The sequence below is a fragment of the Dendrobates tinctorius genome, unplaced genomic scaffold (genome assembly GCF_039654945.1).
Source record: "Dendrobates tinctorius isolate UK_male_01 unplaced genomic scaffold, ASM3965494v1 ptg000044l, whole genome shotgun sequence".
Taxonomy (NCBI): domain Eukaryota; kingdom Metazoa; phylum Chordata; class Amphibia; order Anura; family Dendrobatidae; genus Dendrobates; species Dendrobates tinctorius.
The window spans coordinates 18,461,569-18,487,037 of record NW_027361712.1 but is presented as its reverse complement, the minus strand read 5'-3'; the positions used below and the strand labels follow the sequence as shown (position 1 = coordinate 18,487,037).

At 40.8% G+C, this 25,469-nt stretch overlaps 1 protein-coding gene across 1 annotated transcript in view; it reads left to right on the top strand.

The window, feature by feature from the left end:
- SLC7A8 (solute carrier family 7 member 8) overlaps nt 1-21,366 on the top strand; it is a 57,094-nt gene extending 35,728 nt beyond the window's left edge. The window contains exons 5-12 of the mRNA XM_073575382.1: nt 4,641-4,766; nt 7,461-7,614; nt 9,290-9,413; nt 14,180-14,283; nt 17,582-17,678; nt 17,796-17,945; nt 19,886-20,063; nt 20,180-21,366. Coding sequence (XP_073431483.1) covers nt 4,641-4,766; nt 7,461-7,614; nt 9,290-9,413; nt 14,180-14,283; nt 17,582-17,678; nt 17,796-17,945; nt 19,886-20,063; nt 20,180-20,328 — 1,082 coding nt within the window. The 3' untranslated portion in view covers nt 20,329-21,366. The remainder of the gene's footprint in view (nt 1-4,640; nt 4,767-7,460; nt 7,615-9,289; nt 9,414-14,179; nt 14,284-17,581; nt 17,679-17,795; nt 17,946-19,885; nt 20,064-20,179) is intronic.
- Nucleotides 21,367-25,469: the final 4,103 nt, after the last annotated feature.

Sequence of the window (25,469 nt, the reverse complement as noted above, 5' to 3'; positions counted from 1 at the left end):
TCGGGAGGCATAGTCAGCGCAGGGCTGGCTAAGTCGACAGGGATAGCTGTGGACTGCCCTTGTAAGGCTGAGTGCACACGTAGATTTTCCTCCTGTGGATTTTTCCGCGCAAATTTGAAGAAATCCGCAGGTCAAATGACCTGCATTTTTCCTGCGGATTTCTTCCTGTTTTTGTGCGGTTTTCCACTGCGGTTTTCCCCCTTGCGGATATGGAGAATAGAGCAGGTGGAAAACTGCACAAAAGAAGTGACATGCTGCATTTTTTGTACCGCACAAAAACCGCGCAGAAAAAAACGCAGCGTCTGCACAGCGTTTTTTTTTAAATTGATTTACATTGTACTGTAAATCACTTTGCGGATCCGCAGCGTTCCTGCGCGGTAAAATCCGCTGCGGATCCGCAGAAAAAATGCATTGTGTGCACATGGCCTTAGGGCGCGAGACTCGGTGTGCCAGGATCAGCCTACTAACAGGCACTGACAGGGATAATACCGGGACCCCCATTTTTGGAGACTGCAGAGGAAGGAGAAGGAAGACAATATCTGGTGAGAGTGTGCCAGATGCTACATTTGCATGCTATATGTGAACAAAATGTAAGGTTAGCCCTTTTTGAATAATATTTTCTCCCATACAGGGATTTGGGCTCTTTATTTGTTTACATGAACTTTTCATATGGTGTCATGAATATCATACATATTTTCTTCCCAAACAGTGAGTTGAACTATCTCCTATCAACTTTGTGTGTTGATATCATAGTTTCTAATAATTTTATAGAGGTGATGAACCTCTTTTTAGGAACTGAGTAGTAAAAGTTACCGTAGTTTTAAAACTGCACTTTTGCCATTTTTTTTCTCTTGCAAATGGGAATGGTTGGTGATATCAACTTCCTGTTTGTGGCACATTAGTATATGGGAGGGGGGGGGGGGGGGGAATTTTAAGGTGGGTGGTGACCATGGCCATTTTGGATCCAACTTTATTTTTTTCAGTGGTAAAAGGGTCATGCATTTCTTCTGCAGTGTTGCTATTAGTGTGTCAAGAGTGAGAGAAGAGGGTTGCATTGACAATCCAACACAATGGGCAGCACGCTGAACACATTTTATAATTGGTTATAAATTTGTAAATAACTCATGAAAGAATAAAGTTATGTTAAAACCAAGCACACCATTGTTTTTCTTGTGAAATTCTCAATAAGTGATGTGTCACATGACCCTCTTTCCATTGGAAAAAATAAAGTTGGATCCAAAATGGCCGACTTCAAAATGGCCGCCATGGTCACCACCCTTCTTGAAAAGTTTCCTCCCTTCCATATACTAATGTGCCACAAACAGGAAGTTGATATCACCAACCATTCCCATTTTATTTAGGTGTATCCATATAAATTGCCCACCCTGTAGTTTGCTGTATGGTTATTTTAGGTTGTATGTTGCTTTATGGTTACTTTTAGGTTTTAGATGCAATAAATATGTTAAAATAAATGTATAAATTTTAAAGGGACCCTGTGACCCCCCCCCCCACTGGCATTTTTAAGTAAGAGCCACCTTGTGCAGCACTAATGCTGCATTCTGTCAAGGTGGCTCCTTTATTTAGGGTACCTTCCACCGCTGAAATAATCTTTTAGATGGGGTGCAGAGTGTACATTAATGAGAAAAAAAATGAACTTTTTTGAATCTACCAAATGGCTGCAATGAAACAAAGTGTGAAAAACTTAAAGGGGTTTGAATACTTTCCGTGCCCACTGTAGGTATGTAGAGGGTATAATGTTCCCATAAAGAAGCCCTGCGTGTTTGGACAGTAAATAACAGGATGGGGCTTCCTGCATCCAACAAAGGATGTAAGATGGTGATGGGGGGGGGGGGGGGAAGGGTTGTGCTGTAACCACCCCCGATGCCGACCTCTGTTTATCAGTCACTGCACATAGTATTCCATACACACCCCTCATATATGTTATCGCATATGTCTGTGTTCTTCCATTTCATATAGTGCTTATTATCTGTGCATTTTGTCTTGGTTCATTAACGATTATCGCAATGTCTCAGGGACGCATTTTTGGGTGTAGGCATGAGAGAGCTGTTCTAGACTCCATGTAAGTGCAGCTCTTCTTTTCGCCCTTTCACCACATGCACGCTGTGACACTTAGGAAGTGTCCTGTTAGTGCTCAGTAAAATTCTCTGGATCATTTGTTGTCTGACCTGCCTCAACATAGGCACTAGAAATACGCCATAGCTGGTTAGTAAATTGGCAAGTTGCCTCCTCTTCTCTGCATCTGTTCATAAAGATTTGCGACGGTATAATAAGCAGTGCTTTATGTACAGCTATATATGTGTCAGAGCTGAGCACTCAGGAAGTCCTGCGCAATGATGTATTCAGATCAATACGGGCAACTGATCCAATCCTCTGAGGTTATGCAGTATATTACTGAATCCCCGTATATGCAGCCAAACAATATGTCATTGTGTGCTTTGCCGCAATACAGTATTCAGGGTATCTATATGAGGGTTGAGAAACATTTGGCTGGGGGATCTCGCTGAAAATTCAGTTCTAGGTAAATGAATATTGCTATTATATAAAAAAAACAACTGTTTTCCAAATCACTTAAGTTAATTCTGAAACCTACAACAAGGCTTTGATATACAGAATGAAAGAAGATCCCATTTGGTCACATATAAAAATGAACCTTGCATGTGATGTATTGAAGTGCCATTCATTTAGTAGCTACAGGTGACAGGCATCACTGGGTAGTGCTTGCTTTAAATCCTTCTGTCACTACTATATCAAGCAGCTGGCGTTATTCTGTGTTATGGTGGATTTTGACAAGCTGTCGGTGAACAAGATGAATTTCTAGCCATAGATATGTCGGTGAGTAAGAGGAGGCGACGGTACTCCCGAAGATCCCCTGTGGGATATGTCATTACATCGGGAAGGATGCAAGATACTGGCTAGAAGGGAACATGCGCGGGGGACAAGTTCAAATACGGCACCTGGTCAGGTGTGTTAATAGAAGGGAGACACGAGTGAGCCGGGCTGGCCCCTCCGGCACCAATGGACGGTACAGGGGTTGGTCTGGGCTAGGACAACAGGCAGGGTGGGGTTTGGCTGGGGCAAAGAAGGCTCGGCGTTCCTTGGTAGACTTTGTTAGGACAACTGGCGACCTACGGGAAAACCCGGTGCCCCCCCCTGCCAGGGCCATTGTGTCAAGGGAAGCCAGCGCAGCAGCAGCTTTCCCAGGAATGGGTGTACCACCTCTGTCAGAGAAACACCAATTGGACTTTAATATTCACTGCATGATCAGAATTGTGTAATCCACTTGTGTTTGTGCTGTTTTCCATTGTTTAACTGCTTCCCAAGTTCTGCAAATCTCTGCCATACTGGAAGCAATAAATAGTTTGGTGTCTGTTCCTACCTTGTGGTGCATCTGGTCACCTGCTTACAGGTGATCAACGGCGTGGATTGTTTGTACCAGCACGAAAATCATCAGTCAGTATCTCATCACCCCATGTAAACAGAAGATGTGCTGCTGGTAATATGATATTTTATGGGGAAAGAATGATTGTTTTAAATGGCCTCTGTCAACTGTTCAAACCAAGTACAGGCGCTTTGTACCTGAGGGTGTGGCCAAATATATAACTACACCCTCACACCTACTTGTTTTCCATCTATCTCCGCACATCTCTGACTTTATAAAACCAAAAGCTATCAAAGAGGGGAAAGGGGTGGAGATAGACTGAAAAGAAGCAGATGGGCAGGTGCACTTAAATGATTGGCCCCGCCATGGTGCACCGAGCGCCTGTAAGAAATAAGTGACAGATATATGTACAGGTAGTAAATAGCATTAAAGCCAATCTGTCACCAGATTGTTCCATACAAACCGTATATTACTGAATAGAATATTTAGACCTGATGAGGGCAATGAACATTAATTTCAGAAAGTCTGTATAGTTGTGATATAAAAATGAGCATGAATAAATGTTCATTATAATATAGTGCAGAAAAACTGTAAAAGGATTATTCAGCCAATCTAACATGCATTTAAAAGTAAGGACACAAGCCTCATCCATAGGGATGAGCGGACCTGTGGAAACTCCAAAGTTCGTGTTGGGTACCAGAACTGTACCAAAACTTGAACCAGAACTCAAACCCCATTGAAAACAATGGAGACACAAACTTTGGCACTGGGCAAGAAAAATAACTCTCACCTGAAAAGAGCTAAAATTGAGCATTTAATGAAAAAAATGCACCGTTGCAGGAAATAGCAGAGCATGAACATGACTAAATGCATCATTTATCACCGCAAGATCAATGCGGCCATCATCAGCCCCAGCCATTCCTACTGTGTACGGGTTTCCCATGTGCAGTGTGCACTTACTGCACCAGTGTTGTATATTATGGCCCATTCACAAACATTGCATTTAGGTGCAAAATGTGCAGTAAAGACATTTGTCACATGCCTGTCTTTTCTCAAGCCTGGGTAAGTAAATAAAGGCTACTTTTAGTAAATGTAGCACCTAAATACAAGGTAAATGAGTGAGCCTACTTGTTAAGGAGAAGTAGCAGAAGTGATAGGCTATAAAGTGGCTTGTCAGAAAGAAATGTTCGGTATGTGAAATAGTTTCTAACCATTTGTCTATTATTATTTTTTTTTTTAGTGCTGCTCACCTGGGTGAACTGTGCCAGTGTACGATGGGCCACTCGAGTTCAAGACATGTTTACGGCTGGGAAGCTGCTTGCATTGGGACTGATCATAATTATGGGAATTGTCCAGATCTGCAAAGGTAGGTCAATATAATGCATTTATGTATGGCATGTAGGATAAGAAAAGATTTAGTCTCTGGTATAATGTAGCTGGATATGTGCACTGTGCACGTGACGCCGCTGGCGCCTTTTCTTTGTACTTTCCACTATAGTGTAAAGTCCGCAGAGTGAACATACTGCCTCTTTTAACCATTTCACAGATTCTAAACCCCAAAGCAGGCAAAAGAAGAAAAGACTGAACATGCGCTGCAATTCAACTGCAAAAAGAAATGAACATAGTACACAGCAGTGTAAAAACAACACTGCTGTGTACTCTGTTCATTTCTTTTTGCAGTTGGATTGCAGCGCTTTTTCAGGGGGGTTCCAGGCAGAATCCACCTGAAAGAGTTCATGTGCACGTAACCTAAGGTTGTTTTCTCTAGGATGGGCAATGACTAATGAATGATAACGAACCTCTGGGATACCCACAATCCTGAGGATGAAGGGAACAAACTGCTGGTGTAGCTCTGCATCCATATATATATAGTGTAAGATGGCATCCAGACAGGTTCTTGAGGGTATATATGTGTCATCAAGGCTGGTAGCCTCGGTGATGTAAGCCCAGAAAAGCAGGCTCCAGCATATGTATATTGCTGAGAGCGTTAATAGGGCCAGGTTTATGAGCAGTTAGGGACGTGTGTGACTGGCAGCTCACATTTACCTACCCAGGGGTGTAGTACGTCAGGTAAAAAGGAGACTAGTTGTCTCAGTCAGTGACAGAGTGGAGGGGAAAAGCCCTCCTTTAAGGAACATGCCAGAGTCTTTTGCTCTGGCTATTTTGCTGTCTGGGCGAACTGGACCAACTTGTATGTGCCACTGTACTTGGACTGATTTTGCCTCCCTTTTATATAATTAATTTACTGCAATGTGTATGAAGTTCGAATAAACCGAAATTGCTTCCCGTGTGTACCTCAAGTGCTGCCGAGTGAGCTAAAACTTTCTAATGTGTGTGTGTGTGTGTGTGTGTATGTATATGTATGTGTGTGTATGTATGTATGTATGTATGTATATATATATATATATATATATATATATATATATATATATATATATATATATGCATAGCGTCTAGATCATGGGAAGTAATTATCCCCCTCTACTCCTCCTTGGTCAGGCCTCATCTGGAATAATGTGTCCAGTTCTGTGTACCACATTTTAAAAAAGACATAAAACTGGAGCAAGTTCAGGGAAGAGCTACCAGGATGGTGAGCGGACTGCAAGGTGTGTCCAATGAGGAACGGTTAAAGGATCTTGGAAGGTTTAGCTTGCAAAAAAGAAAACTAAGAGGAGAGTTAATAGCTGTCTACAAATATCTGAAGGGATGTCAGTGTAGAGGGATCATCATTATTCTCATTTGCACATGGAAACACGACAAACAGTGGAGTGAAACTGAAAGGGAGAAGATACAGACTAGATATTAGAAAAAAACTTTTTGATAGTGAGCGTGATCAATGAGTTGAGCAGACTGCCATGAGATGTGGTGAGTTCTCCTTCAATGGAAGTCTTCAAACAGTGGCTGGACAGACATCTGTCTGAGCAGGTTTAGTAAATCCTGCATTGAGCAGGAGGTTGGACACGATGACCCTGGAAGTCCCTTCCAACATTCTGTGATTCTATAACATATAAACAGGGCCGGACTTTCATCTGGCAATTCTGGCAAATGCCAGAAGGGCCTGTTTGGTTGTGGGCCACCTCGTCTGCTACATTGTTAACAGAATTGGTGTTCTCAAGACACCATACTGTTAGGCGTTGTGACGGAGCACAGTGTCACTGACTCCGTCACTTACCCCATCAGGCCACAGATATTCGAAATATTGGTCTTGTAGTAAATCTTCATTTCCTCCATCCAGGGTAATATTCGTAAGATATCCCATCTGGTTCATGGGGACGGGGACAACATGGGCCTGTGTGATTGCAAATGCCGGGGCTGAATTTCAGGCCCAGTCCGTACCTCCATATAAACACCTACAGTATATTTAATGATGGCATAGTCTAGTGAATGGCTTCAGTTTATGAGATGGAAAAACCCTTTAATTTCTTAAGTGTGACTTCTTAACCTGTCTCCCACACACTTCTAAGGTTTTATAATATCAAGTGGAAAATATGCCTTTCTATGGCAAGGTGGAGGAGGATTGTCTTTTGCATTTTTTTGATAAAAAAAAAAACATGTTAACTAAGTACCCTATATTATTTTCATGCACTATTGCTGTTTATTTTTTTACTACAGGGTATTCAATCATTATTTTTCTGTCTCTGCATACATATGACCGATGCCATGCATACTCTAAAGGTCTCATCATAAACATATAGATTCTATATGGATAAACAATGTTTTCTTTTCTTTTAAATGTAGGAATCTGTATGAATCCAACTGTATTTCCCATTAGGTGCAGAATTATGGAGGAGGAATATGATATTCTGCATGTTGGCACCATGTGGCAGCACACAGAATGCCTATGACTCCATACTAGATAGCCCTGCCAAAGGCATGGATCTGTACAGACCTTGTAGCACGTAGATGCACAGATATGGGGATGAGGAACGCTGGAGTACATGTTGGTTTGTTCAGAGACATGCAGTTGTGAATGAGATTCTGGAGGAAATATAATTTACTTGCTTCTTTGATTTCTGTTCGCAATGTGCCTGCACTTACTATGATGCCTATTTTAAATCAGGGGAATATTTCTGGCTGGAACCAAAGAATGCTTTTGAGAATTTCCAGGAGCCGGACATTGGTCTCATTGCACTGGCGTTCCTTCAAGGATCCTTTGCATATGGTGGCTGGAACTTTCTTAACTATGTCACAGAAGAGCTGGTGAATCCCTACAAGTAAGACTGAATATGGAATATATGAAATAGATATTCTAAGGGTTACTGTCAAATGAAGAATCAGTGAATCACCTGTTTCAGCTACAGAAGGTCCACGTCTGCCATGTTTGTACATCTATGAATCGCAGCAGCGCATGGTAATTTTACAGTGCACTACAATATTACAGTATTGCAGTGTATTGTACAAGCATTCTAGTGAAGAAAAACCCAAGGGAAAAATTTTTTTTTAAAAAAAGCAAAAAAACCCCATTTTCCTGGAGTATAACTAAGTCTAAAATAAATTAACATATTTGGTGTCACCATGTGTTTAGCTGTCCGAACTAATAAAATATCATAGTATTTATTCCATATGGTAAACAGGGAGGGAAAAAGTGAAATGGCAGACTAGTTTTTATCAGTTTGTCTCCCAAAAAATTAAGTAAAAAGAGATCATAAGATTGTGTGAACCTCAAAATGGTGATAATTAAAACTCCCTCTTACATACCCTCATATAACTTTATCGAGCTAAAACGGAAAAAAAAAAAATGTTTTCGAAGAGGAGGAACAAAAGTGGAATATGAAGCGGGTTTCACTAGAACTTCATAAATCAGAAGTTGGCCTTGACATTCCCTCCTACCCCAAGTGGAATTATATCTTCCGGGCCATTGTCGCCTGTCTATGAGAAGACATCCAAATAAAAAATGAAGACCGTACCTGAAAAGTTGGTGAAAAATTCTTTGTTTCTTTATTCTGCCATCTGTGGCGACGTTTCTATCTTACATCATCTTTTTCATGTAAGATCGACACATCGCTGCAGAATAAAGAAGCAAAGAATTTTTCACCAACTTTTGAGGCGCTGTCTTAATTTTTTATTTGGATGTCTGGGTATTTTCCGGGAAGGATTCTCTAGAATTGACGTGCCCCTCTATTGTGGGAAAGTTGACCCCGGTGCTGTGGATTTTTTATTCTTTGATTGTCTATGAGAAGACATCACTGCTGGCTGAATTTATGATGCCTCCTCTATAGCAGAGTAGACCACCAAGTGCCCACCACTGGTATAAGATTTGAAGATTGTCCTTTATAAGTTAGATATGACCTTGGTATGAATGACCCCTAACAACGCAGCTTACTCCAACTCCAGGTGATTGCTGAATCATTGTGTCATTTGTGACTTACCATTGTGAAGGCTTAGGAAAAACCACAGCAAATGTGAGAGTAGTTTATGTGTAACTAGATTTATTACTCAACAGTTTTGGTAAGTAATGTATAATACTGAATATTGGTTGTTATCCGGGATATTAAATATAAAGACTACTCCTCATTTCTTCAGGTGATTTTTCTTTTTCCCATTTAGGAAATCAGTATAGCGGCAATGCTTACTTCTGAAGCTTACATACATCTGGAAGTATGCTCATTTCATTCCTTGCTATGGAAAATCCACATGGACATGCAATTTCATGTCACATGTGTCACAGGTTACCACCATGCAGAATGACGGAGCCTGTACATGTCACCGCTCTGCATTCTCGGTGATCCAGAGTAACCTGTTCATACATCATTGATGGCCTTTCTAGGAACGGAACCATGGGCAGATCCATGAACATCATGGAATGGGTCACAGTTACGGAATATGATCATGTGTAGGTCTCCCTACCCCCAGTGGCAAGACCTGGCTAATTCTTGTGTCTTTCACCAGGAACCTCCCACGTGCCATCTTCATCTCTATTCCACTTGTCACCTTTGTTTATGTTTTTGCTAACATTGCCTATGTGACAGCCATGTCCCCTCAAGAGCTACTGGCTTCCAATGCCGTGGCTGTGGTGAGTATCTCTACATCAGTAAGTCTTGTAAGCTGCCTATGGTGTGGTATTATATACAGTACATGTCACAGGTTGCCAAGTTAATCTCCTAACATAAGGATATACCTGGACAAACGTATTGGGACACGGCTTTTAATTATTGAATTCCGGTTTTTCGTTCAGTCCCATCATCTCAGGTATTAAATCATAAATGTGCAATCCAAATCAAAATAGTGTTACTGTAGCAATAGCAAATCAAAAATAGCCAACCATTCCTATTCACACTAGTGAAGGAGGGCAAGCAAGATAAGACTGAGTATAAAAAATACATTTTATTAGGGAATTTATATGATAGGAAAAGCAACAGTGCCTCACAATGTGGGGGAAGGCCTGACAAAAAGTACCCATAGAGGCCAGCAAGATGAGAACAAATATGTATAGCAGGGTAAATGTAACAAAGAATATCAAAGCACCTGGTGCATAAAGCAAACTCTCAGCATAAAGATAAGCACAATACCAGTGAAAGGGACAGAGCTCTAAGAAAGGTATGTGTTGCTGTCAGCAGTATATGTCCCTGAGTAGCAAACAGGCAGTGGCAAAAGTAACAAAGTGCAGCAATGCATGGAGGTAGCCAACATATAGATCTTCACCCCTTATTGACCAGAGGTGTTTTAGGTTTTGCATTTTCATTTTTCGCTCCCTTCTTCCCAGAGCCATAACTTTTTTTTATTTTTCGGTCAATATGGCAATGTGAGGGCTTGTTTTTTTGCGGGACAAGTTGTACTTTTGAACAACATCATTGGTTTTACCACATCGTGTACTCGAAAGCGGGCAAAAAATTCCAGGTGCGGTGAAATAGCAAAAAAAAGTGCAATCCCACACTTATTTTTTGTTTAGCTTTTTTACTAGGTTCACTAAATGCCAAAACTGACCTGCCATTATGATTCTCCAGGTCATTACGAGTTCATAGACACGTATAGGTTCTTTTTTATCTTCTTTTAAGTGGTGAAAAAACTTTGTTAAAAAAAATTGCATTTTCCGAGAACCATAGCGTTTTTCGTGATCTTGGGTTGGGTGAGGGCTTATTTTTTGCATGCCAAGCTGACGTTTTTATTGATACCATGTTGGTGCAGGTATGTTCTTTTAATCGCCCGTTATTGCATTTTAATGCAGTGTTGCAGTGACAAAAAAAAGGAATTCTGGAGTTTTGACTGTTTTTGTCTCTATGACGTTTAACCATCAGGTTAATCCTTTTTTTTTTTTTTTTTATTCAAAGATCGGGCGATTCTGAATGCGGTAATACCAAATGTTTTTATTTGATTTTATTGTTTTATATTGAATGGGGCGAAAAGGGGGTGATTTGAACTTATATTTTTTTGTTTTATTTTTAAAAACATTTTTTTTTTCCCTTTTTGCATACTTCAATAGTCTCCATGGAAGATTAGAAGCTGACTTAACCCGATCGGGTGGGCTACATACACGCGATGATCAAATCACCTGTATGTAGCAGAATTGCTGACTTGCTATGACTTGCTCATAGCAATCCAGCACTGATAACCACAGAGGTCTCCAGGAGACCTCTAGTTTTCGTGCCAACCCATCGGTGACCCGCGGTCACGTGACAGGGGTCACTGATGTGCGTGTTTCCGGCACGATTGCCGGAAGCGTGTTAAATGCCGCTGTCAGTTTGACAGCGGCATTTAACTGGTTAATAGCCGCGGGTGGACTGCACTTCCACCCACGGCTGTTCCGAACACATGTCAGCTGTACAAAACAGCTGATATGTGTCAGGTAAGATGTGGGCTCACCGCCAGAGCCCACATCGAAGGGTGGGAGTCCGACATCGGCGAAAATTTATGCCTGATGTTGGAAAGGGGTTAAATAAAGTGACAGTGCATGCAGAAGAGAAAAAGCACTTAAGTGGCAAGTATAGATTAATTTACCTCTAGTGTAGAGTCTAGGGCTAGCAAAGGGTTAGTTAAGCGTTCCCCGGCCCCGAAGCACGTTTAGATAACACTTCCCCAAGGAGCATTATCTCAGGTGTATAGATCCAAACCTTCACCATGGAGTCCTTCTTTTTTAACAATTGTGGAAAAAATGGGTCGTTCTGTTGAGCTGTAGTCACTGATAGCATTGCAATCCTGTAATAGGAGACACCAATGTTACAAGTCAGTTAATTAAATTTCTTCCCTCCTAAATATTCCATGAACTGAGAGCAGCAACAAGGAAAAGTGGAAGTGTTAAGGAATTACAGCAAGTCATGAAATGACGACCACATGGTGTTACAGAGCAAGGTTGCCAAGTGCTGAGGTGTATAGTGCATGAAAGCCTCCATTGTTCATCTGATTCCATAACTGCAAATCTCCAGTCTCCACTGGCATTAAAAAACTCTTCATAGCATGTGTTTCCTTGGTCAGACATCTGCATGCAAGCCTTACATCACCAAGCACAATGTCAAATGGAGTGCCCTAATGTAAATAGCCACCGGACTCCGCAGTGGAAACATGTCCTGTGGAATGATGAATCACGCTTCTCTATCTGGTAGTCTGATTGAACATTCAGAGTTTGGCATATACCGTGAGAACGTTACTTGTCTGACAGTATTGTGCCAAGTTGCCAACTGTAAAGTTTGGTGGAGGAGTGATAATGTTATGGGGTTATTTTTCAGGTGTTGGCTTAGGCCTCTTACTTTCATTGAAGGAAAATCTAAATGTTTTATCATACCAAGACATTTTGGGCAATTGTGCATTCCTATCTTTTTGGGAACTGTTTATGAAAGGCCCTTTTATGTCCCAGCAAGACTGTTCCCCAGTGCCCAAATCAAGCTAAAGGCATGGTTGGGGGAGTCTGTGTTTGTAAACTTGAGTGGCCACAAAGAACCCTGACCTCACCCCCATAGAATGTCTTTTGGCTGAACTAGGATGGAGATTGAGATAGGTCCTTTTGTCCAACATCAGTGTTTGGACAAATGCTCTTCTGAGTGATTGTGCAAAAATTCCCATAAACAAACTCCAAAATCTTGTAGAAGGCCTTCCCAGAAGAGTGGGAGCTGTTTTAGCTGAAAAGGACAGGCCAACTCTATACTAATGCCTGGATTTGCAACCGCAACTTAAAAAAAAGTTGGGACGCTGTGTAAAAATTTAACGATAACAAGAATGTAATGATTTGGAAATCTCCTATAGCTGTATTTTATTCACAACAGAACATAGAACATTAGGAAAATTATCTCATTTAGAAAATGAAGGCAGTAACACATCTCAAAAAACTTGGAGCAGAGATATTTCTACCATTGTGTAGCATCCCCTCTTTTTTTTGCAAGTCTGTAAACATCTAGGACGTGAAGAGACCAATTGCTTGAGAAAGAATGTTGTCCCGTTCTTGTCTGATGTAGGATCCTTTCTACTCCATAGTCCGGGATCTTTAGGATGTTTGTTTCATAATGAGTCCATTTTTTTTTTTTTTTTTTTTGGTAAAAGGTCTGGACTACAGGTGGTGAGTTCATCCCCCGAACTCTTCTTCTGTGAAGCCATGCTCTTGTGATAGATGCATTTTGTAGTTTAGCATTGGCTTTCTGAAATATACAAGGCCTTCCCTGAAATAGACATTGTCTGGTTTTGGCATATGTTGTCCTAAAACCTCTATATAATGCTCAGCATTGATAGTGCCTTTCTACATGTGTAGGCTGCCCACGCTATAGACCCTAAGGGCCCCGTCACACATAGCGATCTCGCTAGCGAGATCGCTGCTGAGTCACAAGTTTTGTGACACAACAGCGATCTCACCAGCGAGATCACTGTGTGTGACAGCAATAAGCGACCGGCCCCCCTGCCGGGGATCGCTGTAGGAAAGCCCTGGACATTTTTTTTGGGTCGCTGGTCTCCCGCTGGCCAGCATGCATCGCTGCGGGAGACAAGCAATCAGCTGGTAACTAACGTACACATCGGGTATCTCAGGGACGTGCATCCCTTAGATACCCGATGTGTACATTAGTTACCAGCGCGCTGATGCAGGGAGCTGGTAACTAACGTACACATCGGGTATCTAAGTGACGCACGTCCCTTAGATACCCGATGTGTACCTTAGTTACCAGCTCCCTGCATCAGCGCGCTGGTAACTAATGTACACAGCAACGCCGTGCACTCGGCGTCACTGTGCTGATAGCTGGTGAAGCTGTCTGTTTGACAGCTCACCAGCGATCATGTAGCGACTCACCAGCGATCCTGACCTGTTGATATCGTTGTCGAGATCGCTGGTGAGTCGCTATGTGTGACTCCAGCTTTATGCAGCCCTTTACTATCAGAGATGCAGGCTTTTGAACTGAGCACTGATAACAAGCTGGATGGTCCCTCACCACCGGATAAAACGAGTCATTTCTGGATTTTGTTGATATATGTATGGCTTCTTATTTGTGTGATAAAGACTTCACTTGAAATTGTGGATTGAGACAATTATTTCTGGAAATATTCCTGATATCATGCATTGACTATTCCAGCTTTTTGTTAATCTTGTCCCAACTTTTTTCAGATGTTTTGCTGCCATCAATTTCTAAAGGAGTTATTTTTCCCAAGTGAAATGGAAAGTGTATGTGTTCTGTTGTGAATAAAATACGGCTATAAGGGATTTCCAAATTGTATTCTTTTCTTCACATTTTTTTTTTTTTTAAATCTGGGTTGAAGAATGAATGGTATATCATAAAACTCCTGTAGATGCAATGTATAGGTGTCTCAATACTTTTGTCCACATGGTGTATGTATATCCCATTCATGCTTCTTTTTTTTTCTGCTCAGACATTTGGTGAAAAATTGCTAGGTGTCATGGCCTGGATAATGCCAATATCTGTTGCTTTGTCCACATTTGGAGGAGTGAATGGATCTCTATTTACTTCTTCCAGGTAAGAGTCGGTGCATAAAAAAGTATGTGTATGTATATACAGTGCATAAAAAAGTCTACACACCCCTGTTAAAATGCCAGGTTTTTCTCATGTAATCATATCAAGAAAAATCATTTCAGAATTTTTTCCACCTGTACTGTCACCAATAATATGTACAATTCAGTTGAAAAATAAAAAAATCTTTTTAGGTGGAAAAAGAAAAATAACTAAAATAATGTGGTTGCATAAATATGCACACCCTTAAACGTTTGCTGAAGAAGCACTCTTTGAATTTATGACAGCATTCAGTCTTCTTGGATAGGAGTCTATCATCACAGCACATCTAGTACTGTCAACCTTTGCCCACTCTTCCTTGCAATAGTGATCCAAATGTGTCAGATTCATCTCCTTTTTACATCGCCCTCTTCAGGTCAACCCACTAATTTTCAATTGGATTTAGGTCTGAGCTACTGCTGGGCTATTCCAAAACTTTGAGCTTCTCCTGTTGTTGGCTTTGCGCTGAACATACCTTTTTGGAATTATAGCCAAAAAGTTTAACCTTGGTCTCATCAGTCCATAACTTGTCTTCCAACATTCATTTGGCAAACTTGATGTAAGTTTTGGCAAAATATAGCTGAGCTTGGATGTTTTTCTTTGTAAGAAATGGCTTCTGTCATGTCACCCTACCCCAAAAGCCAGACATATGAAGAATATGTGAAATTATCACATGCAGTGCATAAGTAGCATTTGCCAGAAATTCCTGCAGCTCCTTTAATGTATCTGTAGGTCTCTTGGCAACCTCCTGGACCAATTTTCTTCTTGTCTTTCATCAATTTTTGAGGGACGTCAAATTCTACATAATGTCACTGTTGTGACAAACTTAAGCCACTTCTTGATGAACATCTTCACAGTGTTCCATGGTATATCTAATGCCATGGAAACATTTTATACCCTCCTTCTGACTGACAATTTTCAATAATGAGATCATGTTTGATGGTGGGGATGGTCTTTTTGTATTTAGCCCAAAAAGTTCTACTTTGGTCTCATCTGAACAGAGCACCTTCTTCCACATGCTAGAAACATGATTTCTCATGGCTTGCATTCAAAGATGACTTTAGTCTTGCCACTCTTCCATGAAGGCCAGATACAGGTGCTTCTCACAAAATTAAAATATCATCAAAAAGTTAATTTATTTCAGTTCTTCAATACAAAAAGTGAAACTCATTATATAGTCCTTTAGCTTGTAGTGAACTAAAAAACACACACAAATGAATTGGATTTTACTCCAAGTTAGGTAGTTATTACCTTAAGGTGTAATCTGAGTGGATGTCGGGACTCCAGAGGACCAGTAAAGAGCACTGTATATCCTGATGTGAAGTCAGATTGAATGTTATTTGCCAGATAAACGTGAGTTAATACCACGGCTCTTCAGGAGCGCTGTCCCGGCCGGTGACAGACACTCCACGCTCCCCTCTTCCAGCGGCGTGCAGTGTGCACGATGTGAAGCTGTGGTGAGATGAGCCAACAGGACCTTCGTGATGTCACCGTTCACGTGATAGATCACAGGGAGCGCCATGGACCAATTCCTCTCTGACTAGTTTCGGAAAAAACACTGTTTCCTTCATCAGAAGTGACACCATAGTCACTTTAAATGTGCCTGGTCATGCACTAGGCGCTGGGCATGAAGCCTGTATCAAATAGTACCTGGGTGGGTGGGGGTGTCATGTAGACATCAGCGACACAGTATCCACTGTAGGTCAGCTTCCATTATCACACTGAATGCGATTACCTACTATACTCATGAGTAAGACTGCTTCGTGCAGTTGAAACACGTTGACCTTGTCATGTCGACCATGAAAATTTTCTTGTGTGCACTATATTTTCAGTCCTGTTGAACCGGACTCCAATTTTTTTCTATTATCCTTGATGGGAGGCCAGGGGGAGACTGAGCCCTAAGTGGATGAGCATAGAGCAACTGGGTGAGCTGGAATCAAGTTTTTGTTACCAATAGACAACACCAAAAGCGTCTTACCTGGGCCAAGGAGAAAAACAACTGGACTATTGCTCAGTCATCTAAGGTGTTTTCAGATTAAAGCAAATTTTGCATTTCATTTGGAAATCAAGGTCCCAGATCCTGGAGGAAGAGTGGAGAGGCACACAATCCAAGCTGCTTGAGGTTTAGTGTGAAGTTTCCACAATCAGTGATGGTTTGGGTAGCCATGCCATCTGTTGGTGTAGGTCCACTGTGTTTTATCAAGACCAAAGTCAATGCAGCTATCTACCAGGAAATTTTAGAGCACTTCATGTTTTCCTCTGCCGACAAGCTTTTGGGAGATGGAAATTTCATTCTCCAGCAGGACTTGGCACCTGACCACACTGCCAAAAGTACCAATACCTGGTTTAAAAACAACAGTATCACTGTGTGCTTGATTGGCCAGCAAACTCACCTGACCTTAACCCCATAGAGAATCGATGGGGTATTGTCAAGAGGAAGATGAGACACCAGACCTAACAATGCAGACGAGCTGAAGGCAAAGCAACCTCGGCTTCCATAACACCTCAGCAGTGCCACAGGCTGATTGCCTCCATGCCACGCCACATTGATGCAATAATTGATGAAAAAGGAGCCCTGACCAAATACTGTATTGAGTGCATTTACTGAACATTAATTTCAGTAGGCCAACATTTCGGAATTTAAAATCATTTTTTTAAGCTAGTGGCATAAAGTATTCTAAATTACTGGGATAATGACTTTTGGGTTTTCATTGGCTGTAAGCCATAATCATCAACATTAACAGAAATAAACACTTGAAATAGATCCACTGTGTTTGTAATGGCTCTATATAATGAGTTTCGCTTTTTGTATTGAAGAACTGAAATTAACTTTTTCATGATATTCTAATTTTGTAAGAAGCACCTGTATATGGAGTATATGACTAATAGAGTCTTCCACCTGAGTTGTGGATCTCTGCAGCTCCTTCAGAGTGACCGTGGGCTTCTTGGCTGATTCTCTAGTTTGTGTTCTCCTTTCTTGGGATGTTAGTTTAAGTTGACCGCCATATCTTGCTAGGTTTGCAGTTGTGTCATTTTTGGATGATGGATTCAACAGTGCTCCACAAGATGTTCAAGGCTTTTATAACCTAACCCTGCTTTAGCGGTATCATACTACAGGGGGCTGAACACAAATGCACGTAACAATTTTTCGATTTATAGTTTTATTATAAAACTATCATTTCCAGTACAGATATTTATCGTTTGAATATCGTGTGTATATATATTATTGTAGCCAGAATCTTATTAGATTTGTTTCCTTTGACAGGTTATTTTTTGCTGGGGCAAGAGAGGGTCATTTACCAAGTGTCCTAGCCATGATCCACATTAAACGATGCACCCCAATCCCAGCACTTCTTTTCACGGTAGGCCTCCAATTTCCCAACTGCTCATTTCTACTCTGCTTTGACATTTTTATATCTTTTACCGTCTTGATTTTTCAGATGCTAATATTGCTTTATTCCATGTTACTCTCCCAATAGTGCCTGTCCACGCTACTCATGTTGGTAACTAGTGACATGTATACTCTGATCAATTATGTTGGCTTCATCAACTACCTGTTCTATGGTGTTACCGTGGCGGGGCAGATTGTCCTCAGATGGAAGAAGCCAGACATCCCTCGGCCAATAAAGGTTAGCAGGACTGACAGAAGTATTTATGATATTAGACATTTCTTACATATTAACAGGTGGGTGTTGGTGTGTGTTTATACTGTATGTGGGGCATTTAACCACAGCAACAATGACAGCTTCATATACATTAGGCCTCTCATGTCCTATTACCTAAGTGTAGTAAATAGTTTACTAAAAAATCCATTACAGGAACATTGATTACCATTGGCCCATGTAGACAAGCCACCCTTCAGACATGAGATAGCAAACCTCTGACTGTGTTTTGAGGTGTATCTAGGATTTCTGATACCCGTAGCAAGAATTCAGTTTGCCCTTCCCCAAATGGTTTGAGTAATTGTCATGTGACCAATCATTTCTGTGACATGCGATTTGCACACTTGGTCACGTGCCGACAAGCTGCTCTTTCTAATTCTCTCAATGTTCATTGAAAAACTAAGAGAAGCAGGAAGAAAAGCAAGTTGTCATGTGATTGTAAGTGTTAAAATTGCATATGAGTGACGTTTCCATGTGATGACTGCTGTAACCTGCTAGAGCTGAATCCTGACAGTGAGTATATTACATGCCATTAGGATTGGCATGCTATATGGCTTCATTTTATAATTAAAGATCTTGTCCTGTCCAGGTTTACGATGAAAGTTTGTAGGTTTCTGAATTCACACAGCGCTCACACTGCATAATTTTAGGATTCTCCCTTGTTGTCGTGGCAAGAGTGGACAGTCATGTGAGAACAAGCAAGGGATTTGTATACTTCTGGCCACATTCCCACAAGACATGTCTGGCTTTGTCAATTCATTTTCATTGAGTGAGGCCACACATGTCTATTCAGAATGTGACCATATGTATGTAAATCGCCGGCACCAGAGAATCCTGATAGCATGCAGTGCACACTGTGAGAATTCAGAAGTCTGTAGTCACGTAGAATGACTGCAGACTCATCACAAACTTGAAAAAGTATGCCCCTAACATAAATAAAAACATAGTAACCCATAACTTGTCTGACCACAGCACCTTCTCCCAATCACTTACAGTATCATCCAGGTGTTCATTGGCAAACTTCAGACGGGCCTGCACATGTGCTTTCTAGAGCAGCAGGGGGAACTTGCGGGCACTGCAGGATTTTAAACCTTTACGGCGTAATGTGTTACCAATGGTTTTCTTGGTGACTGTGGTCCCAGCTGCCTTGAGATCATTAACAAGTTCCCCTCGTGAAGTTTTAGGCTGATCTATCACCTTTCTCATGATCAATCATACCCCACAAGGTGAGATTTTGCATGGTGCCCCAAATAGAAGTTGACAGTCATTTTGTATTTCTTCCATTTTCTAACTATTGCACCAACAGTTGTTTCCTTCTCTCCTTCTCACCCAGCGTCTTACTTATGGTTTTGTAGCCCATTCCAGCTTTATGCAGGTCTATGATCTTGTCCCTGACATCCTTAGAAAGCTCTTTGGTCTTGCCTATGTTGTAAAGGTTAGAGTCTGACTAATTACTTGAGTCTGTGGACAGGAGGCTTTTATAAAGCTGTCTTTAATGCAGGTATAGAGTTGATTAGGAGTGTCTAACTGGTCTGTAGGAGACAGAACTCTTAATGGTTGATCAAATATTTATTTCTGACTGTAAAATGCAAATAAATTATAATTTATACAATGTGATTTTCAAAATTTTATTTTTGATATTCTATCTCCCAATGTTAAAATTAACCTACCCAAAAATTATAGACTGTTCATGTCTTTGTCAGTGGGCAAACTTACAAAATCACCAAGGGATCAAATAATTATTTATTGCACTGTAAATGTATCATAGAGAAAACAAAGATGTTCTGCATTAAAAAATGAGGAAGCATGGTAAGAATTTTCTTGAGAATCATCAGACATTTAGAGAATCAGATAAAAAGGGAAGCAGTGACTTGATATGTAGTAATCCCCTCTTCTTCTTACCACAGGTTAACCTCATATTTCCAGTTATCTACCTCCTCTTCTGGGCTTTTCTGCTGGTCTTCAGCTTGTATTCTGAACCTGTTGTCTGCGGAATAGGCCTGGCCATCATGCTTACTGGTGTCCCTGTGTATTTCCTTGGAGTCCATTGGCAAAACAAGCCCCAATGTTTCAATGACTTTGTTGGTGAGTATCTCAGTTCTTTGTATCACTCCTTGATTCAGATATGAATTAGCGCTTTGCCCTTATTTACATCGAGAGTAGAGTAACTGTAAATCTGTTTTGTGTTCCACTTCCTTCAGATGCTATGACACGAGCGGGCCAGAAGCTGTGTGTGGTGGTGTATCCTCAGATGGACAGTAAAGATGAAGATGAGAGTGAGGAGACAAAAGAGCAGAAAGCTCCAATCTATAAGCCAGGATCTGAAGATGGAGATGGTGCTCATGCCTGAGCTTTGTTACTCCTCCATTGAACATTCACTCCAATCCCACTGCCCCTAAAATCCCATGCCGTCAGGACCACATCATACAGCCCTGCAGAGATAGATGGAACCTGTGTGTATTTGTCAATGTGTATGTGCGCCTCAGTGTGCACATAGACTATGCTGGCTATTAGATTTCCTGTCTCCATTGCCCTCAGGTATTTGTGGTGTCCCAGGGTATAAATCACTCAGTTTAAAGTCAGTGCTACGTAATTGTTTGTACTGGTAAGACATGCAGTCGTGCATTGTTTCTCTGTAGCTCTGTCTTTTACTGTAGTATGGAACTGTTCTTTATCACAACTATGTACAGTGCCCTTATTTTCCTGATGGGCCGCAGAAGGAAATGCAACACTGGTGTGTCTGGTGGCCTAATGTCTATGCACCTTCTTTGAGAGGAACTCTGAACTCTTAAGTTTGTGTCTATCTTGAGTCCCAGGAAACCTGCATCAAAAACATAAAAATTATAGATTGGCCACAACGGACTTTAAGTATACCAGATCGAGGTACCTGAAAAGCTTGTTGGCCCACCGTGTGCACACTCCTTCCATGAATCTGCTGCTTAGAAAAGAACATTTCACATGGCATTACCAAAATAATATTCAGTGCTAAATGAAGGTTTACACCTGACAATCATGAGATCCACACGAAAATGAGTCCTTGAACGGTCTGCACCCCACATGTGGACTTTATGGCACATGGCATTCCAACGGTGCAACCTGCTACATTGGATGGTGTTCTACATTGTGGTCTCGGGTTTCCTTTCCCTGTCTGTACAAAGGCATATCAGACTTTATTTCCGTTTAAAGCTGCAGTTAACAGAACCCCTTGAAGGCACTCCAGTCTCCTACTACCCAAATGTCCTTTGTACACTCCAGGAGCTCTGGGTAATTATTTGCCAGGTGTTTCAATTCTCCAGAAAACTCTACATGTTTTATATATATATATTTTTTTTTATTTAGGATCTATTGTCTTTGAATGTAATAAAATGGATCTTGTGCCTTTTGGTGATTTGCCTATATGAGTGAAGTAATGTGCGTTCTGTTTGATACATGTTAAACATAAGAACACACTTGATTTACTACAAATGTTCATTCCTGTTAAAGAATCACTCCCTCCCACCAATGTTTTTATCCCCTTAATATATTGCAGGCATCATATATAGCATTGTGGACTTACAATTACTCATTTTGCTCTTCTACCCAGTTATTTCTTCCATTTGGCATTAGGTCTATGACATACAAATTGCGCAATTTACTCATTTCTACCCAGTTAATTATTCAATTTTTCCATTAGGTATATGACATTACAGAATTAAAAACTGATTAACTGAATCCTTCTAAGCTCTAAGTAGAAACAGGAGGTCACTTTCCCTGTATGAGTCATAATTCACTGCAAAAGTCCCTGGTAGGGGGGGAGCAGAACAGCCGGGTCAAAAGTTGAAGAGGGGAATGATTTATACAGGGAAAAGATTTCCTATTTCTATATAGAGCAGATTAAAGAGCAGAATTAGGTGGGTAGAAAGGCTAAATGAGCAATTGTAAGTACACAGTGCCATATAATATGATGACTGCAGTATATTAAGAGAATAAAAACTTTGATGGGAGGAGTGCTTCTTGAAGATTGCTGTGCTCATTTCTACATGAAGTATGAAGCTGTGATCACATCAATGGTGCATCAACATAATGGAATTCAACTTTTGGATATATTTCTAGTATTGCTAAGAAACTATGAGGACAGAAAACATGCCATCTAAAAACAGTCTACATGTGTTCATAAACTCGCTGTTCCTTTTGTGACTTGACCTAATTCTTGAGGCTAATGCACTACTATGGATTTTATTGAGCCAAACCTTGTGAGGCTGCAGTGTGCAGGAAAATGCTTAAAGTTAAGAAAGACAGATCAATTATAAGAAAAATCAAAAAATATACCATAGAAACAATTCTAAGACTTTCCTTAAGTTTTCTTGTGCTCAGATCTGGCAGGATTTGGACTTTTTCATTTTTTTTTTGTTGACTTGCTGTCCCATGGTATGCGATAGAAGAATTAATTCACATGCGGTAATTTTTCTCCAAAACTCACCTAAAGTAAATGGCAAAATACAAATCAGGGAAAAACCTCCAAAAAGAAGTCTAAACGTTACTTCAAACTGAGTTTAGTTAACACCCATGTAAGATGCAAAAGAAGAAATCGTCTGCCTGTTTAGGGTTAGTCAGGATCTCTCACAACACACTGTACAAAAGTAGACAGCTACAGCCATAACACCCTAAGGAGAGGTGTGGCAGGATTGCAGCTGCTGCTTCTAGCCTCCTGCTGCTTCATAACACACAGGAACCTATCTTACCAAAATACATCCATTCTGAACTTAAAAGCCTCTCCACTGTGATTAGACGCTATACACTCCCAGTCTTCTCTCACACACTTGTATTTACCCTTACAGAAGCAGGAAGTTTCACACAGCTGTCAAACAGTGAGACAGCAGAAGGCTGAATCACTGAAGGGCCAGAGCTATTATCACTAAACAATAGATCAATCTGATATATGATGTACAGTGAATCAGTTTGGAAATAAAGAGGAAATTCTATCTGATAAAACTACCACCTAAAATTAGTACAAGGCTTATTTCTTTTGTACCAGTAACTTATACTAAATCGAAAATATTTTTGTAAAATATCTGCATGTTTGGGATGTTAGGCTTTATAGTGGCTCAGTTACTAGTTTTCATAATACAAACTGTATACGATATTAAATAGATATCTTAGAACTAATGAGGCTGAAGTATTTACTTCTACAATCCATGTCAGAATTTGTTTTATAATCCTGTTACTAGGTTTAGCTATAACATGAAATAGATTATGAGTCAGTCCAAATGTATTCAGTCTCTGACCACCCAGCCCGATTGCTCAGTACAAGCTACAGGTGCCAATGTGAGATCTCAGCAGCAGCAGGGAGGAGGGACCCTGAGGAGCTGTCATGATAGGTGGGAGGAGATTGAGTTTGCGTTTCATAAAGGATTATACAGTCATACTGACATGGATTTAAAAGTCTGCAGTTTGTATTGTGAAATCTAGAGACATATCTGGTTTAACAATAACCGTTATCCTTTACAAATTATGTTTTATAATATTACAAATATGGTTGCAGTTCAGCACATGGGAGTGCAATCTTGATAGTTTGGTATCTAATGGTGATATGTCTTAATTTTTAAGGGCTGTCCAGAGCTACAATATTGATGACTGAGGCTGTGTGCCCACGATGCGATTTTTTAAGCGTTTTTGCCACGATTTTCGGCGCAAAAACATTTAAACTCGTACAGAACGCACCCCATGCATTCCTATGGCATTCCGCACATGCTGTGCTAATGCTGCGCTTTTTTCCGCGGCGGAATCGCATCGCGGAAAAAAACGCAGCATGATCATTCTTTTTGCGGAATCGCAAAGAATTGCCGCGATTCCGCACCCATAGGAATGCATGAGAATCGCTTACTTCCTGCATGTGGCTATGCCCACCATGCGCAAATTTAAGCATCTCATGTGCGGATGGTACCCACGGTGTGGAGGAGAGGAGACTGTCCTCCAGGCCCTGGGTACCATACCCTTGGAAAAAAAAGAATAAAAAATCGGGGTATATTTACCTTCCGGCATCACGCGCAGCCTTCCCGGGCCTCAGCGTTCCCAGTTACTCTAGCGGTCTAGTGAGATCACTATAGCAACGCAAGACCAATGTCATCACAGGTCTCGCAAGGCATCGCTGGGAACGGGAGCGTCGCTGAGGCTGCGCGGGACGTCGGAAGGTAAATATACTCCGATTTTTTTATTTTTTTATCATTTTTAACATTCTATCTTTTACTATTGAGGCCGCATAGGCGGCCTCAATAGTAAAAAGCTGGTCACACTTGTCAAACACTGTTTGATGAGTGTAACCAACCTGTCAATCACTTTCCAAGTGATGCTTCAAATCACTTGGAAAATGCTTGAATTTCGCACACAAAAACGCGAACAGAATCGCGGTAAAATGCGCAGAAAAAATGCGTTTTCTTGGAAGGAGTCCGGTTTTGAGTGTCCGGTTTAAAACGCTACGTGGGCACATAGCCTTAGGCTTATGATAAGTCAACAATAACAGAACGGTGGAGATGCCAGGTGTCAGATGAGAGGTTACAGTGTGGTCACATTTATGAATGTGACATTTTAACCCCTTCACCCCCAAGGGTGGTTTGCACGTTCATGACCGGGCCAATTTTTACAATTCTGACCACTGTACCTTTATGAGGTCAGAACTCTGGAACGCTTCCATTGATCCCGGTGATTCTGACATTGTTTTCTCGTGACATATTGTACTTCATGTTAGTGGTAAAATTTCATTCAAATAACTTGCGTTTATTTGTGAAAAAAATGGAAATTTGGCAAAAATTTTGAAAATTTTGCAATTTTCCAACTTTGAATTTTTATGCCCTTAAATCACAGAGATACGGCACACAAAAAACTTGATAAGTAACATTTCCCACATGTTTACTTTACATCAGCACAATTTTGGAACCAACATTTTTTTTTGTTAGGAAGTTACAAGGGTTAAAAGTTGACCAGCGATTTCTCATTTTTACAACACCATTTTATTTTTAGGACCACATCACATTTCAAAGCCACTTTGAGGGGTCTATATGATAGAAAATACCCAAAAGTGACACCATTCTAAAAACTGAACCCCTTAAGGTGCTCAAAACCACATTCAAGAAGTTTATTAACCCATTAGGTGCGTCACAGGAATTTTTTTGAATATTTAAAAAGAATTGAACATCTAACTTTTTTTCACAAAAAAAATACTTCAGGTTCAATTTTTTTTATTTTACCAAGGGTAACAGGAGAAATTGGACTGCAAAAGTTAATGTGCAATTTGTCCTGAGTACGCTGATACCTGATTTGTGGGGGGGAACGACTGTTTCGGCGCATGGCAGAGCTCAGAATGGAAGGAGCGCCGTTTGACTTTTTCAATGCAAAATTGGCTGGAATTCAGATCGGACGCCATGTCACGTTTGGAGAGTTCCTGATGTACCTAAACAGTGGAAACCACCTACAAGTGACCCCATTTTGGAAACTAGACCCCCCAAGGAACTTATC